General features: G+C 39.1%; 2 protein-coding genes across 2 annotated transcripts in view; one reads left to right on the top strand and one right to left on the bottom strand.

The window, feature by feature from the left end:
• Positions 1-237: 237 nt before the first annotated feature.
• flot2b (flotillin 2b) lies at positions 238-14,071 on the bottom strand. Its single transcript, XM_046072785.1, has 11 exons — positions 13,718-14,071; positions 12,615-12,696; positions 11,087-11,177; positions 10,380-10,503; positions 9,765-9,883; positions 7,596-7,709; positions 7,388-7,507; positions 7,028-7,242; positions 5,091-5,274; positions 2,410-2,559; positions 238-2,045 (listed from the first exon to the last, which is right to left on the bottom strand). Exons 1-11 carry the CDS (start codon positions 13,764-13,766, stop codon positions 2,007-2,009), a joined length of 1,287 nt encoding a protein of 428 aa, XP_045928741.1. The 5' UTR covers positions 13,767-14,071; the 3' UTR covers positions 238-2,006.
• A 1,546-nt stretch (positions 14,072-15,617) lies between these two features.
• Positions 15,618-16,735, top strand: part of LOC123985316 (rhomboid-related protein 4-like) — a 7,837-nt gene continuing 6,719 nt past the window's right edge. The window contains exon 1 of the mRNA XM_046072791.1: positions 15,618-15,680. The gene's annotated coding sequence lies outside the window, so the exon portion shown is untranslated. The remainder of the gene's footprint in view (positions 15,681-16,735) is intronic.

Genomic DNA, 16,735 nt, shown 5'->3' with positions numbered 1-16,735 from the left:
TTTGTGTACAAAGAAAAAGTCTTAGATCTTTGAGTTCAGCAAAAACAAGTGTTGCATTTATAAATTTCTTCCGTGTATATATCCTATATAGATTTAAACCCCTTAATATAATTTTGCATGTATGTTTGTTCTGTTGTCCATCAGCATACAGAAGCCAAATCAGGAGTCAGTGAAAAAATAATAAACATGTCTTAAAAATAATATATATATATAAATATAATATTAAATAGCAATAAATTAATAAATGATGGCATTTTTATTTATTAGAATGACAATTAGCTAAGAGTTAACTGATTAGTACAGACAGATGACATGCAGCAAGAGCATACAGGAACTCATGGCCATTTGAGACACACAGTGTTATGTGTTGTAAATAACGTTAAGAATCTAACACAAACATGTCATATTTACACTGGACATGTGTAAAGCTAAACAAATCAATATGGTCACAGTATTTTGTCAAGTCACAACATCAGCAAAGAATGATACAAACATAAATCAACTGAGGATGAGCACAAAAAAATATATTACCAACAATAGTAACAGTCCTGTGTAAGTTCTGTGTCAGTATGCTCATCCTGGCTGAGACAAACAGTCTTCTATTGACAAACAGGTTCTGGCTCAGCGGATGACATATTTCATAGGAGGGGTCAACCGGTTCTGTCCAATAATATATTGTACCCGTCCACCACCCCCAGTGTGTACTGTACTGGAGCTTAACATTTGGTGCATTAGACGCCAAAACAACAAAGCATTGCGACCATTTACAAACAGCAATATTAATGATTAAAACTTTAACTTTGATAAGTTAAATGACTCTGCTAGAAGATAATTTTACATTTGATGTCACAGTTATTAAAACAAACAAAGCACGACATGTACAAACATTGAACAGAAAGTTCTGTGTTTCTCTGAAAAGTGTAAAAGTTTGGTTTGTTGACACTCTGTCAAACATGGCTTAGCGTCTACAGATATTTGTAGTATGAAATTTAAACATCAGATAAACTATGCAGTATCCCAAATCCTTCTGCTACAAAAAATAATTAAAGGACTAAGGATCTAATCTATTTGACCTCACTGTGTTTTGGCCTTTTGTGTGCCACAATAAAACACCTCACACAACTCCAAGCCAGTTGTTTTAACAATTACAATTTAGTCTTTTCATCTATTGATGGCGTGACACCAACAGTTTGTTTCCAAACTTAATCAAGTTCTAAACTAATAACATCTTACATTAAAAACCTAAACTAAATCCTAAAAAAGGACCACATCACAAGCTAACCATATCAGTACACGATCAGAATTTGCTTCCTGTTTTCCTGCCAGCATATAAATAAAAAGCATATATCTCATGCCTGTTGTCAACAGTTTGTGGAGAGTGAAACTTCTTTTAGAGGAACAGACAATATTTACACAATCAAAGGGGCTTATTTTGACATTGTGAGCACCTGTTACAGCGTAAAACTCAATCACTGAGACATAAATTAACCTGAATAACATTTGGTAGTTATAAATTACAACATGTGATTTACAAAGAACGTTCTACAGTAAATTTAGATGATCTAGGTTATGCAGACGTGTCTAACAATATAGAAAGACATAAATCAACAAAAGGCCTGCAACATATGGAATATAAAAAGTGAGAGCCTTGTTGTTTGAAAAAGCAGGACCTAAATGTATAAATATCAAAAAATAGGAGTTAAGTCGACTATCGGCTCTCCTTTTCAATGACATTTCATACAAATGGGCCAATATATATACGCGATTCAAACAAAACAAAAGAAAAGACAACACAAAATGTTCCCATGTTAAAACTAAATTAAAAAAATCTCTGAATGAGCAGCAGTGCATGCAGATATTCTGGTCCTGTATAAAGTAAGGCACCAGAGGTTTCCAAAATTCACTTGTATACAGTAGATACGTATAAAACAACAAAATTCTTCAAGTGTATTAAAGGCAGTCTGTCAGAGTGCATACAACAACAAGTCATGTGAAGTCGTCGGCTTTCAGGCGTGAGTACTGGTCAAACCCTGTAGCAACGGCATCTGTAGAAAAAGAATAGATTATTAAAACTCTGAGGCTTTGAGACAAACCCCCATGAAGGAGGAGTTCAACTGTTGCGATAATCATTTCAGTGCACAACAGCTGTGTTTGATTTGACACAACAAAACCCCGTGCCTCAAAATTCACACACACTATGCAAGTACACAGTATACACAGTGTACTGCTTGTAAGTGTACTAACAGAAGTATCTGAACAGAGATACAGCACTGCCTTTTCACCAATAAATCCATATTATCACATCTGATTCAATATCCTAATCCCTCGTGCATTTAATACCTTTAGTAATACTACACACACATTTACAATTCTATTGTGTCGCTAATCTTTATGATAAAGCATGCTTACCTTTGACAAATCCAGTCCAGCAAGAGCATTGACTGACACAGGAAGTTCAGCCAAAAGGCGGTTCACCTCGCCTGTCACGCGGCTGCCCTGCCCACTGAGGATGACTATCTCATTGGTCTTGGCTAAGGGCGCCGCAACCTTGGAAGCAATCTGCAAAGATACAGTAGAGTGTTTACTGTAAGCAGGAAACAATCAAAATCCACCACATTAAGTTATCAGAGATCATGTGATACATAATGCAGTCATAGCTCCATGACTTATGAAGCATCAAGATGAAGCAATTGTGGCGTAAGACTGTTGTTTTCCCATCACTTTAGCCGTGGTTTCATATCCCACTGCCTTGAAAAATACATCTGACAGTCTTGTGTTCAGTTTTGAATTTGGGTTAGAGGCTAAATCTTGCTGCTATTAAAATGTTTGGAAATGAACATGTGTTGGGATTAAACAAACAACATATAAGAAAAGATTTATAGATACTGGTAAGCCCATTTAGTAAATTTAGACACAGCCAGGTGTTTCCCCGTTTCCAGTCTTTTTGCTAAGCTAAGTGTCTCACTAACTCATAATACCAACAGATATGAGAATAGTATTGATCTTGCAGTGCATTTCAGAATGGTCAAGTAAAGGCTACTCACTTTAAGTCGAGCTTCTCAGGTGTTTTGCTACTAATGCTCGTCTCTTTTCTACCGTTGACTCTGACATTTATGTATGTATGTATATTTATAGCTATGGCAAACCATCAAATCACAAACACCCAGATAGCACACACAAGTATTGCCGATGTCTGCCTGAGATCATACGTCTGTATTATATTTTTAGCTCGGAAATAGCAACTGGTGTGCAGCTGTGTGTTTACAGCAAACAGCTGATTGAGGTAAGCTATATACTGGGTCCCGAGTTGTAAAGCAGAAGTAGGTCTCCTACTCTCCAAAACAAACAGACCAGCTTATTTCAACATGTAATAAACCACCTTAAAAACCACATTCCTCCGGCGATCAGGCGGACACAGACGTGAGTGCTGCGAGCTGATCTGCAGCTCTTGCAACTGGAAATTTTAATGTCTGTGGAAACAGAACGAGGTGCCTCGTGGTAGGTACCTGCCAAACTGATGTGTTTTTATGTTTGTGTTTCTTTCTCTGTGCTGGAGATCTTTTAAGAACTTTATGGCTTTATCCAGTTTGTTATTAAATTTGTGTGTTGTGTGTTATTTTCACATAAAAAAAGCTATTTTTAGTGGTCAAACCTAGTTTTTCAAATGTGATGTTCATATATACAGTATCTCACAAAAGTGAGAACACCCCTCACATTGTTGTAAACATTTGATTATATCTTTTCATGTGACAACACTGAAGAAATGACACTTTGCTATAACGTAAAGTAGTGAATGTACAGCTTGTATAACAGTGTAAATTGGCTGTCCCCTCAAAATTACACATCACACAGCCATTAATGTCTAAACCGCTGGCAACAAAAGTGAAAATGTCCTAATTGGGCCCAACGTGTCAATATTTTGTGTGGCCACCATTATTCTCCAGCACTGCCAGTTCAGCAGAGCTTCACAGGTTGCCACTGGAGTCCTCTCCCACTCCTCCATGACGATAACAGAGCTGGTGGATGTTAGAGACCTTGCGCTCCTCCACCTTCTGTTTTGAGGATACCTAGAGACATGTTTGGCCAGTCCATCACCTTTACCCTCAGCTTCGTTAGCAAGGCAGTGGTTGTCTTGGAGGTGTTTTTGGGGTCGTTCTCATGTTGGAATACTGCCCTGCGGCCCAGTCTCTGAAGGGAGGGCATCATGCTCTGCTTCAGTAGGTCCCCCCCCCGTTCAACCTCTGCAGCAATGCTGGCAGCACTCATACGTCTATTTCCCAAAGACAACCTCTGGGTTTCAGGGTCTTGGCAATCTTCTTATAGCCTAGGCCATCTTTATGTAGCGCAACCATTCTTTTTTTCAGATCCTCAGAGAGTTATTTGGTATGAGGTGCCATGTTAAACTTCCAGTGACCAGTATGAGAGCGAGAACACCAAATTTAACACCCCTGCTCCCCATTCACACCTGAGACCTTGTAACACTAACGAGTCACATGACACCAGGGAGGGAAAATGGCTAATTGGGCCCAATTTGGACATTTTCACTTAGGGGTGTACTCACTTTTGTTGCCAGATGTTTAGACATTAATGGCTGTGTGATGTGTTGTTTTGAGGGGACAGCAAATTTACACAGTTATAAGCTGCACATTCACTACTTTACAATGTAGCAAATGAAGCAAAGTGCAAATATATAATCAAATATTTACAAAAAGGTGAGGGATGTACTCACTTTTGTGAGATACTGTACATTTTGCTCGTGGATAGGGACATTACTAAATAATGATGCCTTTCTGTCAGAGTAATAATAATTTGCCTAATCTTCGCAAGTGCACGGTGGAAACATACAATGGGCTGAAGGAACCGTTTAGTTCCTTGAAAACTAGATCCTGGGACTAAAAGTAAACTGTGCTTCTGGTGGAAACGAGGCTAAAAATGCTTCCTAGTGTAGGAATCATGCAGTAACCTAACACTGGCTCATGCTTGTAGTAAAAAGCATTATACAATAACAATCCAGCGAACTCTAAATGAAAGAGTTCTTACAAACTACAGGAGAAGCTGGATGTGCATTATGGAGCTAATCTTTGTTTTACCTTAGGCAGAGCTTCGAGGACCAGGGCAGTCTTGGCTGCCTCTCCGTACTGCTGGTAGGCCTCAGCCTTCAGTCTCATCTTCTCAGCCTCCGCCCTGCCCACTGCTTCGATGGAGCAAGCCTCCGCCTCACCAATCTTCCTGATCTTCTCTGCCTCAGCCTGGGCAATCAGCACCGTCCTCACCCTGATGCACAGGAAACACACAAGTTAAAAAACTGATATTTGATTCGTTCATCAATAACACATTATGCTGCCTAGCTCTCAGGGCTCGAAACTAACTGCAAACTGTCGTCCTGGGGATGAGAGAGAAATATTCTGTAGGACGCCTCTGGGACGAAAGGGATTGTGTTTATTTATCACTATCACTTAGCAAATGACAAACTAAACCGATCGAGCGCACACTACAACGGAGGCTGTCTTCCAACGCTGCTACTATAGTCACGCCGGACTCACACAGGAGGCTGGCTGCTCACTGTTCCTGATTTCTGCCTGATCACAAGTGATGGTTTCAGTTTCTACCTCCGATGAAGTGCAATGAACTTGTCAGTACAGTCTGAGGGGGAGCACAGCAGAGTATAGGCCATGGTAGAAAAAATATTATGAATTCTCATTAAATAATGATGTTAGTCTCATAATATTACGATTTTCTTCTAGACATATAAGAGAACAAAGGGATGTGGGAGAGAAAGTCCAGGAGTTTATACCTGAACTGAAATTAAATACTTTCTCATCAAGGTAAAAAGGTGCCCCAACAGATAACTTTTCAGTTTTGTTTATAAATCAAAAAAAAAAAACAAATTGTTTGAATCAAGCAAAATAAATTTTATCAATTTATAATGTATTATGTCACTAACAACTATAGGAGGATAATAAAGTAAAGAAAAACATTTTGATTTTGGGACGCTTTACATTAACTTCAGGACGGTTCTGGGTCTGCAGCCCTGCTAGCTCTACATGACTTCTAATCATGCAACATTTCCAAATCATCTCATGTCTGATGGCATAACTTAAGGTATCCCACAGACATCTTTAAAAACATTTACGTGGCTGAAATTTGGCCCAAAGTGCAACAAAATAATGCAAGTGTTTAGCATAATGAAGCCCGCATGACCACAGCACATGGAAATGTGGTATGGTGAGAACTCTGTGTTTAGTAAGGACGCAGGGTGGATAGACGGGTTTCAAGCCTGTGTGACAGATAACCATCCCCCCTTACGCAAGTCAATACACCTCTACCAGAAGTACATAAGGGTGTTGCTCTGCTGCCCTCACTGTAGAGGCGAATAAAAACTGAATAACCACAAACATGGTAGGTAAAAGAGAATTTACTGCCCTGAAGTGTAAAATAACTTTAAACCTTTAAAAAAAAAAAACCTTTCAATATTCAATATGTCCTTTTCCTACATTTTTGACCTGTCAACAGGAATGTATTAAGAGCGTTTAGCCTGAAACCAAACAGCCCTAACAAACGCTAACTGTTTGTCACCTTAAGAAACAAATCCTTAGTAAATATCCCTCTGCATGTCTTGGAGTGGGAACTCCCAGTCAGCTGGTACTTCAACAACCAGATTCTCCACCTGCTCATAAATGGAGGCCGCTGCCACGAGTAAATCCTGTTCAACACGGCATGACGGCTATGAAGCTTACAAATGCAAACAACAAAGCTGCAATATTGCTAGTGGAGTGTTTTGCATTTTGTACGTGACCTCTTAACCAGATATTTCAGATCTACACTCTAATTAGCTGCGTCATTTCTTTTAACTACAGGTGTCCGTGCCTCAAGAGGAGAAGAGGAGTGTCGACTGTGCCTAACTCTCATGTTAGTTCTCTTGCAGTTTCTACTGACTGGTGATACTGGTGTAAAAAAATAAATAAATAAATACAAAACGCTGATAAAACTGGCTGAATGCCCCTTTAACTGATGTGTTGTCACTCACTTATGCCCCTCAGCCAGCTGTTGCATTTTGTAGGCCTCGGCCTCAGCGGGCCTCTTGACAGTGGCAATGAGCTCCTTGTCTGTCCGGTCAATCTCCTTCTCCTCAATGGTGATCTCTTTCTTCCTCTGCACCACCTCGATCTCAATCTCCTCCAGACGGATCTTTTGCTGCTCCTTGGCGGCCTGCAGCTCATATGCCAGCTGGGCCTCTGCTTTCTGAAAACATCAGCACACAGACTGTCACATTTCTAAAGAACACAATGCTTCTTATGACTGACCTACTGTCGGACCACTGCTTCTAGCCAAACTTCTAACTGATCACCTTGACCATTAAGTGCAAAATAAAACCTCAGGCGCCCACCTTAGTGTTGACTTCCTGGTTGAAAGAAGCTTTCTGCAGCTCCAGTTCTCGTTTGGAGTCAGCCATCTTAGTGTCAGCCTGGAATTTGACGTCCATCATCTCTTTCTTACATTCTGCTTCCTGGGAGACGATAAAGAAGTAAAAGCACTTCACTTGATTGTTCTGTACCTCAGAATCAACTCCTCAGAGTCTTCTAGAGCCTCCTTACCCGTATCCCAGCATCCCTCTCTGCCTCAGCCACGCCGATGTCTGCATCCCTCTGGACAGCTGCAGTCTGGGTCTTCCCGAGGGAACTCAGATAATCGAGTTTGTCATAAACATCCTGCAAGCACAGACAGAGAACAGGTGAACCGATGAGCAAAGAGCTCAGCTTCCTGTACACACTGAAGTAAAATAAAGTATAAAGTAAGTAAAGTAAAGTCTGAGGAGTGAGCATTTGATTTGATTTGTAGTGAGCATTTTGACATGATCTGTTGACAAAGTTGTCTGATTAGTGACAAGGTCTCAGCTGCATTCAACAATAACATAAGAAACTATCCAACATGATAGTTTTTACAAATAATATCTACACAGAGAGACAAACTGCCATCAGTATTTTGTGTCAGTTATCAAAAGACAACCCACAAATGTCTGAGGCCTCCACTAATGAACTAACAGATCCTGACGCATCACAGAAACCATCTCCACCCGGACTAATTGATGTGATAGAAATGGACTCTGGGCTTCCAGCACAGCACTATGATCAGCCACTGCACCACATTTCAATTAGCTCTGATCAACAACAGTAAACTCTTTAGGGGGAGTCTCCTGCCAGTCAGTTATTAGACCGATGAAACCCAGCAGGGATGACTTCTCTAATGAGCCGCAGCCCCGACCGTATATAAAAACATTTTCAATAAATACATGACACATTAGGGTTTAAAGTCATGTTCAAAGACAAAACTACACAGATTTAAAAAAGACACAAGACTGTTTTTGAACATATGTTGGGCTCTCAATGGTAGTCACACAGAAATGGACACAACAGAGCGCTCACAGTCATGATGATGCACTTCTGAGCTGAAAGTGTGTGTGCATTAGACTCGACAAACAGAGATCTCAACTTCTAATTAGTTCCAGTGGGATAATTTTCCCACTCCAGAAGAAGTGGAAAGATGGATTTTACTGCAGAGCCACTGAAGATTTCAGGCAAGTGATCATTATGTGAAGCAGGAGATTTAGGAAAGTATACCGGTCGTGGATTATTAGTCACTAGGGATGTGTCGGTATCAAATGTTTCATATTTTTGTTGCCCAAAATATCATGGTAAAACAGTATTATAATGTTATTCATTAAACATTCTGAAATACTATTATAAAAGCTAACACAACAACATGTTTGAGCGTATAAGACCAAATAAAAACCATCTGTCGGTTTGCTGGACTCCACATAACTATAAATCACCAGCAGGACAGTTTTTTTTAGGGACAAATTTAAGGACAGTTAACTTGAAATTGATTTGAATTATTGTTTGTGTCTTTCAGATCTTCTGCATAAATTCAAGTTTCCACAGATGATCTAACAAAAGAAACTTTGTCAGTCACATGAAATGCTTGATGTCTCCCTCACTTAATGTTACAACTCCCACAGCACCCTCAAACAAGCTCATGTATACAGTTGCTGAGCCTAAATCAGACTTACTGTACCTGTGGTCTTTAACAAATTAATGCTATACATTTTATTTATTCCTGATGCCTATTATGTTCTTTCAGTAAAAAACATATCTATTCATGTTTTTGTATTATCCACAGTCTATAACACCCTGATGCTGCGTCAGATCTATTTTGAGTGTTGGAGCAGCAGTAATCATCAGGCACAAGGTGTTTTTAACTGTATTTCATACTCAGAAGGTAGAGTTTAGTTTGGAAAATTAATGTTGTTTCTATCTTTTGCTGTGTGGCAAATTTACTCTGTGAACTGACTGACCCATTAGTTCTGGGGGTTTTCACAGTCAGAAATCAACAACAAGCATCGACATTTCCCCGGAAATATGTTAAATCATTTATGCTCCTGATCAGTGTGGTCTAAACACTGTCATCTTTGGCAAAATATAGCAAAACACACATCTAGCTTCTATCTTTACACTCACACATGCTGAGCAGGCACGTGTACTGTTTTGTTCTTGGATCAAAACTGCAGGTCTATTTCAACACGAGCTGATTTCTCTTCCTGTTAGACAGAATGTCATTTTTAAAATGCTGCCTTGTATTATTTTGACCCTTCTTTGCTCACTAGCTACATTAGCATTTTCTTCAGGTATTCTTGTCATTGCACTTCCTTGCTGCTGTTAGAGCATCAGGTTTTATTCCCCAAGCCTCTCACAGCAACTTCAACCCACCTTTATGGTAAAGCTGAGTATCTCGATGCCCATTCTGCCCACGTCGGGAGCTGCTACCTCCCTCACCAGTTTGGCAAACTGGTCCCTATCCTGATAGATCTGCTCTACAGTCAAGGTACCTGTAAAAGAGAGAAGTTGTCAATATCTCCGTACCACATGTCCATGCATACCTTGCAATTGGAAATGTCACTTTTCTTAAACTAGCAGCAGCTTTATTTCGACTTGAGTGTTGTGCATTTTTATTTTCTGCCATGACAAACTAATCTAGAGCTAAGATGATTTGCTGTTTATCAAATTCGTCAATCGACAGAAAATTACTGCAACTATTTTGATAATAAATCAATTTCAAGCAAAACGATTCAAGCCTCTTTCTTGTGACAGTTTTGGACTGCTGGTCAGACAAAAGAAGAAATGTGAAAACATCACCTTGGACTCTGTGATGGACATTTTGAAAAACGATTGCTTGAAAAAATAACTCACAGATTAATTAAAAAATAAAATTACTGTTGCAGGCCTAATCCAATCTAGTAAATAGTTTACCCTGACATGTCAGAAAGCAAATTCAGGTGTACTAATTTTCACAAACACAGTTAAGAATGAAATGAATGTCCATACCTAGAATGGAGCGCAGATGTCCCTCCAAAGTCTGCAGAACTACAGCTTTGATTTCCATGACTGATTTACCCAGGAACTGCTCACAGGCCACAGCCAGCAAGTCCTGCTCTGTCATGACTTTCACCTAAAGAGGATGTGACGTGGCCAGTGTTATATTCTCTGTTCCACTAAACAAGTGTTAAACATTTAAACAGTAATGAAATACATCAGTAAAAAGGACATATTTTGGCTTTGTGACGTTATTGCATAAGAAAAATCTATGAGCAGTGTTATATATTTTGCTTTCTCATAAAAAGGGCTGGGTATTATTTGAGATTTTTATTTTTTACACTAGTGCAGAAACATTTCCTGAGTTTAGTAATAAAAGCTAAATGTAGTTTTTGACATCTTACTTAATAAACATAAAACATGTCTTTCTACCACTGTTTAAATTTAACAAAAGAAGCCACAGTTTTCACTTGTTAAATGTCGTCTCAACTAAAGCAGCCGTACAACAACTCTGCCTAAATCAAAAAACTCTGAACAGGTTTTATTTAGATCAGGAACTATCGGATCAAAGAATAAGTTAACAAGAAAAACAGCTTGACCATTTGTCAGATTTTGATATTCTGGTGCTAGGGGACACATTTCAGTAAGTAACAGAAGTAATGAGGATGAACATGCAGCTGAGGCCTGGCCCATGTGGAAACACTGGGATGTGGTCTTACCTGAGCCACCCCTGTGACAGTGATGGCTACCCCCTCTGCTGTCTCCACATCCTCACATCGGGGCTGCAGAGTCATGATCTCCAGGGTTATCCTGCAGCAAGGAACAAAAGCACATTTATTATTAGGCCATGAGGAGACAAATACGATGTGGAATAAAGAAATAAAATCTGTAGATGTTCAATACTGTTTTATTGTCAGGGCACAGAAAATAGTTGCTCTTCCTACTGCTGGTTCAAATTCAGCTTTTTCAAGTTTTAGTATTTTACCACACAGAATTAAAGTTGATTTAAATTGCCTTTTTTTTTTTTTTTTACATAGATCAATATAAAAAGTCTAAAAATACCGCTACATACATCAAAAGCCAATATTTTGTTGATCATGGAAATTTGACTTATTCCACTTGACGTCACTCAGGGTACAAAAGTGTACAATAAAATGTTAATATAAAGTTAGTATAATTCATGTAAATAAATTTTTTTAATTTAAGGATTCTTTTGAAATAACGTTTCAACAATCACACAGGTTTATTTTCAGCCATCAAAATGAAGGCAGCAGTGTGTATCATTGAAATTAAATGTTTTCTATAATGTCTTGTCCGACCACGTATTCACACCTGTTCAAGACAGTCACACTGCCGTCAGAGAGAAGTGTTCAAATGAGGGTCACTTTTCACCTACACACACCTAGCCAATGGCAGTGTACAGAGGGCGTGCATGTCAGGATGCCAGTTTCATAAAGTTTGAGGACATTGAAAAGCTGTGTTTGTGGGGGAGTTTCAGGCGCTGTTTGATCATCTGACCAGCACTTTGACCGGGGCATACTAACCCTGATTTAACTACTATGACATAAATTCAAGTATTAAACATTACAAAAGAGCATAACTCAGGAAATTAGGTAATGAAATGTTTCACAACCGCAACATGTGGTGGGACTGTTGATCAGGGGTGTGGAATGTAAAAATGCTGGGAAACCGCTGACAACAACCACTGCAAAAATGTGCCACTGCATTCATCAGTCAACACACTACACAGCGTAGAAAAGTGGGAATGTCACACAAGACACACAATGTACATTTTCATCTGACGCATTTATCCTAAGTGACTTACAATGGCTATATAGGTCAGAGGTCACACGCCTCTAGAGCAACTACAGGTTAAGTGTCTTTCTCAGGGAACCCGGTTCTCTCACACCAAAGGCATGTGTCTTATCCACTGCTCCATCACCACCACCACACAATGTAGGCTGAAAAGAAACAAGACCTTCAAACCTTTCTATGCTAGAAACATCTTTAACACAAAGTGCAATACGAAATTATATGATAAAAAAAGCTTCCATCCTCCGAGTCCTTACTGACTGCCTGCCGATAATGGACTAACTTCAAGACAGCAAAAGCCCATTTCAGCTGTGGTCTGTCTAAATAGTGGTGAGGCGCGCTTGCTGGCACAAAAAGTATTTCAAGGAGCTACTAAAAGGCTAATTCCATTTCAAGATAACATAAATGGATTTTATGTTTATAGTATGTTGTCACCTTTGGGTGTCTGAGATGAGACACCAAGCCCAGGCCCAGCCTCCCACGACGTAGGTCTTCTCATCAGAGCCACAACAAGCACCTGAGGGATGAAGAACAAGGCCATTAAGACACCGCTTCATGTTCAATTATACATCCAACATCAAATCACAGATTTATTGTCTTCACATGTTTCTCTAGTCTTTGCTTTTTTTTTTTTTACTTGTGAATTACAGAATAGTTTTACATTTTCAAATAAAACAGGGTAACAAAATTTGCCTCTGGTTGTACTAACCCAACTGATGACGATGGGTCACAAGATATTGCTATTTTTTATAGGGTCACAAGCCAAAAATTATAAGCAACCACTGCTTGTGACAACTTGAGTGACAAAACCACAGAGACACCAAATATCCATGTGCACTAATTAGGCTAATTATGAATAATTTAACTGCCTGCTGTACCCTGTTGGACACACCTGTGATTACAGAAGCCCACATATTCAAGAGTGCATGTTTACAGTCACTTTTATCTTGAATTAGAATATTTATTTATTACTGTTCTCTCTGTAAAACACAGCCGATAAAACTGATATGTTTTGGCTCTATAGCCAATAAATGTTTTAGCTGTGTGTCAGTCTGGAGGCTTTGGTTTCTCTGGAGGGACAAAACCACAACAGGAACCAGGAGACGGGAGGATGAGTAGCAAGCCTGCCCTATAATTGTTATTATAGGGCAGGCTTGCTACTCATCCTCCCGTCACAGCGGGCCTCAAAGAAGCGACCAAACACAGGTGCGTGTTTATATCTTATTATATACAGTCTATGGTTTATATCTAGGGATCTGTAGCCGCCTGTGCTCGTAAATAACGGTTCTTAACGTGAAAGCCTTGCTCGCTTACGACGTTAAATTCTCAGTTCTTAGTAACGTTAAGCTGTGATTGACACATTTACACACAGTTGTGGTTTGTAGCATCAGCAGAAGACATTCATGAGTTATCGTGGTACAAGCAGGAGCGATATAACCGCGTTTTGCCAGATAACACCTGACATCTAACGTTACTAGCTAACGTTTGTAAGTTAAGCTAGCTGTAGTAACGGTAACGTCAACGTCCGTTCACCTTACCGGAGACCACCAGAGCTTCGTTCGGCCCCACAGTTAAGCAGCTCCCCATGTTGACTCAAGATACCAAAAACACCCTCACGTTAACGAGCTGTTACTTCCTTTACAGAGTCGACGATACTGCTGTTGTCCGTTGTTTACTCCAAATCTGAACGGTGGGAAAGAGTCTTCACCTCCCGCACAACGACAGCAACAACGCAGCCCCCGCCCCGCCTAACGACACCGCACTGACGTAACTCTCGAGAGACTGTCGAGGAGAGACCGTCACATCTTATAAAGGTCGATCAGTGGAGAAGCCAGCTCTATGTTGCCTGACCCTCGCCTCCTCCACGTTGACCTATATATATTCACGATTTATTTTTGTTGCTTCCTTTCCGGTTGCTCTGGTTTTTGTCACTATATTTTGAAAGACCACCGGAAGTGGTAGTACGATATTGGGGCTACAATGACGCCAATTTGACGAATTTTGTTTGTTGCAGTACCACACTATGACCACTAGAGGGGAGCAAACACTCATGCATCCAACACACTTCACCACCAAAAATTTAAAATAATAATAATAAAAAATATCAAACGCGAAAACCGACATCATTATATTATAAACATTTGTAAAAGATTAAGATGTATGCGAACGTAATCTGGCTTCAGTGATTTCTTCCAAGTTGTTTTTAGACATAGACTACAAGGAATTTGTTTTGGCGACTATAGTTACAATAAACATAAACAGACACCTATTGGCTATAATTATAAAAAAAAACAATAAATAAGTAGGCTATACCTATAGCCTGGCCTAGAGGAATCAATTGATACCACACACATGACTGTGGGAGCTTCTGTCCCCAAGTTATTTGCCTGTAAAGCAAGGGAGTTCTTCGGTCATATGAATATTGATCAATAATCATTGTATTTATCAATATTTCAATGTTTTGGGAACTTTATGTTATTTGTAATGTGGTATGGAAATAAATAGTGTTTTTTAAGAATAATTCCAGTAAAAAGTCAACATGTAAACAGCAAATATAGCCAAATCATGGAGAATGCCTGGGTATATTTTTTAGAAGTTGTATAATAAATGCTGTATTTCAGTTTCTTTTCATCAAATGCACAGTTACAGTTGTAGTCACGGGTAGAAGATATTCAGTTGCATTATAATCTGCATGATGATGGTTTTGATGGTGACATTGCCTTTGAAAATATACTTTATACTATAGGCAAGGATGAAAATATCATATTTTGCTTTATTGCATCTCCATTTACTTTGTAATGGTAACATAAATAGGTTAATTTAGATAAATAGATTCATATTTCTTGTCTTCTGACATAACAAAGGAGACCAGAATTTTGCATCTATGTTTAATGGTTGAGGAGTTATTCCTGAGTCTTTTTGGGTTATTTTAGGCGTTTTTCCTGGAAATAGGGGCAGATAGCTGGCAGCTTGTAAAGTGAGGAAGAAATTCATTATTTAGACCAAAATGTGAAACTAATCTTTAAACAATCTAGATAGCCTAAATTTTTGATGATGATGAACAACAACCACACAGCAAATTTACCAACTCTCACCTCTTGATGAAGAGACACACCCAGTTACCAAGATAGCCTTCACCTAAAACTGCCCAGCAATAAATCCGTCATGAAGGTTTCAGAGAGGTTTTGATTCAACTGTGGTCATTTTGAAGCAGCAGACTAAAAGAAAACTGCTTAAAGGACTGACACAGACCGCATATGGAGATAAATCTGTGTGGGAGACCTGGAGCGCTTTCTGATCCACAGTCCTGAGCGCAGGCGGACTGGAGTCCGCGTTCATGGACCGCTGAGGTTTCGGTTTCGTTTCTGGTTCTGTCTCTCCGGGAGGCGCTGGCTGACGGTCGCTTTGGGATGAAGGTATTGCAGCTCCGCCACCTCTCGCCACCTCTCGCCAGAGAAATACAAAACGCAGCTTCAACCAAGGGCGACCGTCGGATGAAGTGTGAGTAAAGTGTGTTCAGATTTATTTTAAGAGTGTGTCACAGTTTGGATCCTGAAGTGTTTTCTCTTGTATGAATCAGCTGCTCTATTGTTTTCATAAAAACGAAAAGAATGGGGAAGAGGAGTAATTATAGTGTCTTCCTTGTTGCAGCACCCTTTTTTATTTCTTTACAGCCTTCAGGCATGTATTACGTTTTCATTAATTAATAAACTAAGCCTTTAATTTACCCCTGAAGATGTTATGATTTAGTGTGAAACTACCTTCTTTTTGTATGTGTGCATCACATCTGTCCACTGGAAAGTCTGAAGTTAAGTTAATAAAGTAGAAAAAGTTCCACATTTTAGTAAATAAATACCCTATTTGCTTTCTTGCTGAGAGTTAGATGTGAAGATTGTGTGAACTCAAATGGTCTGATAACTTTCTTACAGTGCTGGAATTTAACCACATTTACTCTGGTAGGGGAAACTGGTGCGGTGAAGCTAGTGCGTTCAAAATATGATACAAACTAGTTTTATGGGTCTGCAATTAAATGGTGTAACTGTTATCTCTTTTTTTTTGTATGTGTGCATCAGATCTGTCCACTACATTTATTTGACACCTTTAAATTTTCAAATTAGCGCATTGGCATGAATGTATAGCAACAATATTGCCAAAGCTACACATAAATTAGGTCAAGGTCAGTCTGAACCTTGGACAGTCTAAAAGCAACTGGTCAGTGGACCTAAGTGCTCTGACTGGAGTGTGCAAAATCAGCATGTCAGATAAATACGATGGTGCCAGCCCATTAAGAGATTTAAAAACAAACAATAAGATCTTAAAATGGATTCTAAAAACAACAGGCAGCCAGTGGAGAGAAACTGGAGAGAAATTACATAAAGACAATTAATTTCATACATTTAATTAAATAAGGAAATAAAACAGTAAAAGTTGTGTTTGTGTGCATTAATAAAAAATAAAAATAAAAAAATAAAAAAATATATAAACGTAAAAATAATTATTAAAAATAAATAAATACATATAACAATAAGCAAGTGTGTGTGTGTGTGTGTGTGTGT

This window comes from Micropterus dolomieu, linkage group LG17, assembly GCF_021292245.1.
Source record: "Micropterus dolomieu isolate WLL.071019.BEF.003 ecotype Adirondacks linkage group LG17, ASM2129224v1, whole genome shotgun sequence".
NCBI classification, from domain to species: Eukaryota; Metazoa; Chordata; class Actinopteri; order Centrarchiformes; family Centrarchidae; genus Micropterus; species Micropterus dolomieu.
This window is presented reverse-complemented; position numbering and strand designations above follow the sequence as displayed.

Coding starts and splice junctions, on each gene's coding strand:
- flot2b (XM_046072785.1), bottom strand. CDS start 13,766: ATGGGGAGCTGCTTAACTGTGGGGCCGAACGAAGCTCTGGTGGTCTCC. Junction 11,178..12,614: donor CTCATCTCAGACACCCAAAG/GTGACAACATAC, acceptor TCCTTGCTGCAG/GATAACCCTGGAGATCATGA. Junction 7,710..9,764: donor TACTCAGCTTTACCATAAAG/GTGGGTTGAAGT, acceptor CTGTGCTTGCAG/GATGTTTATGACAAACTCGA.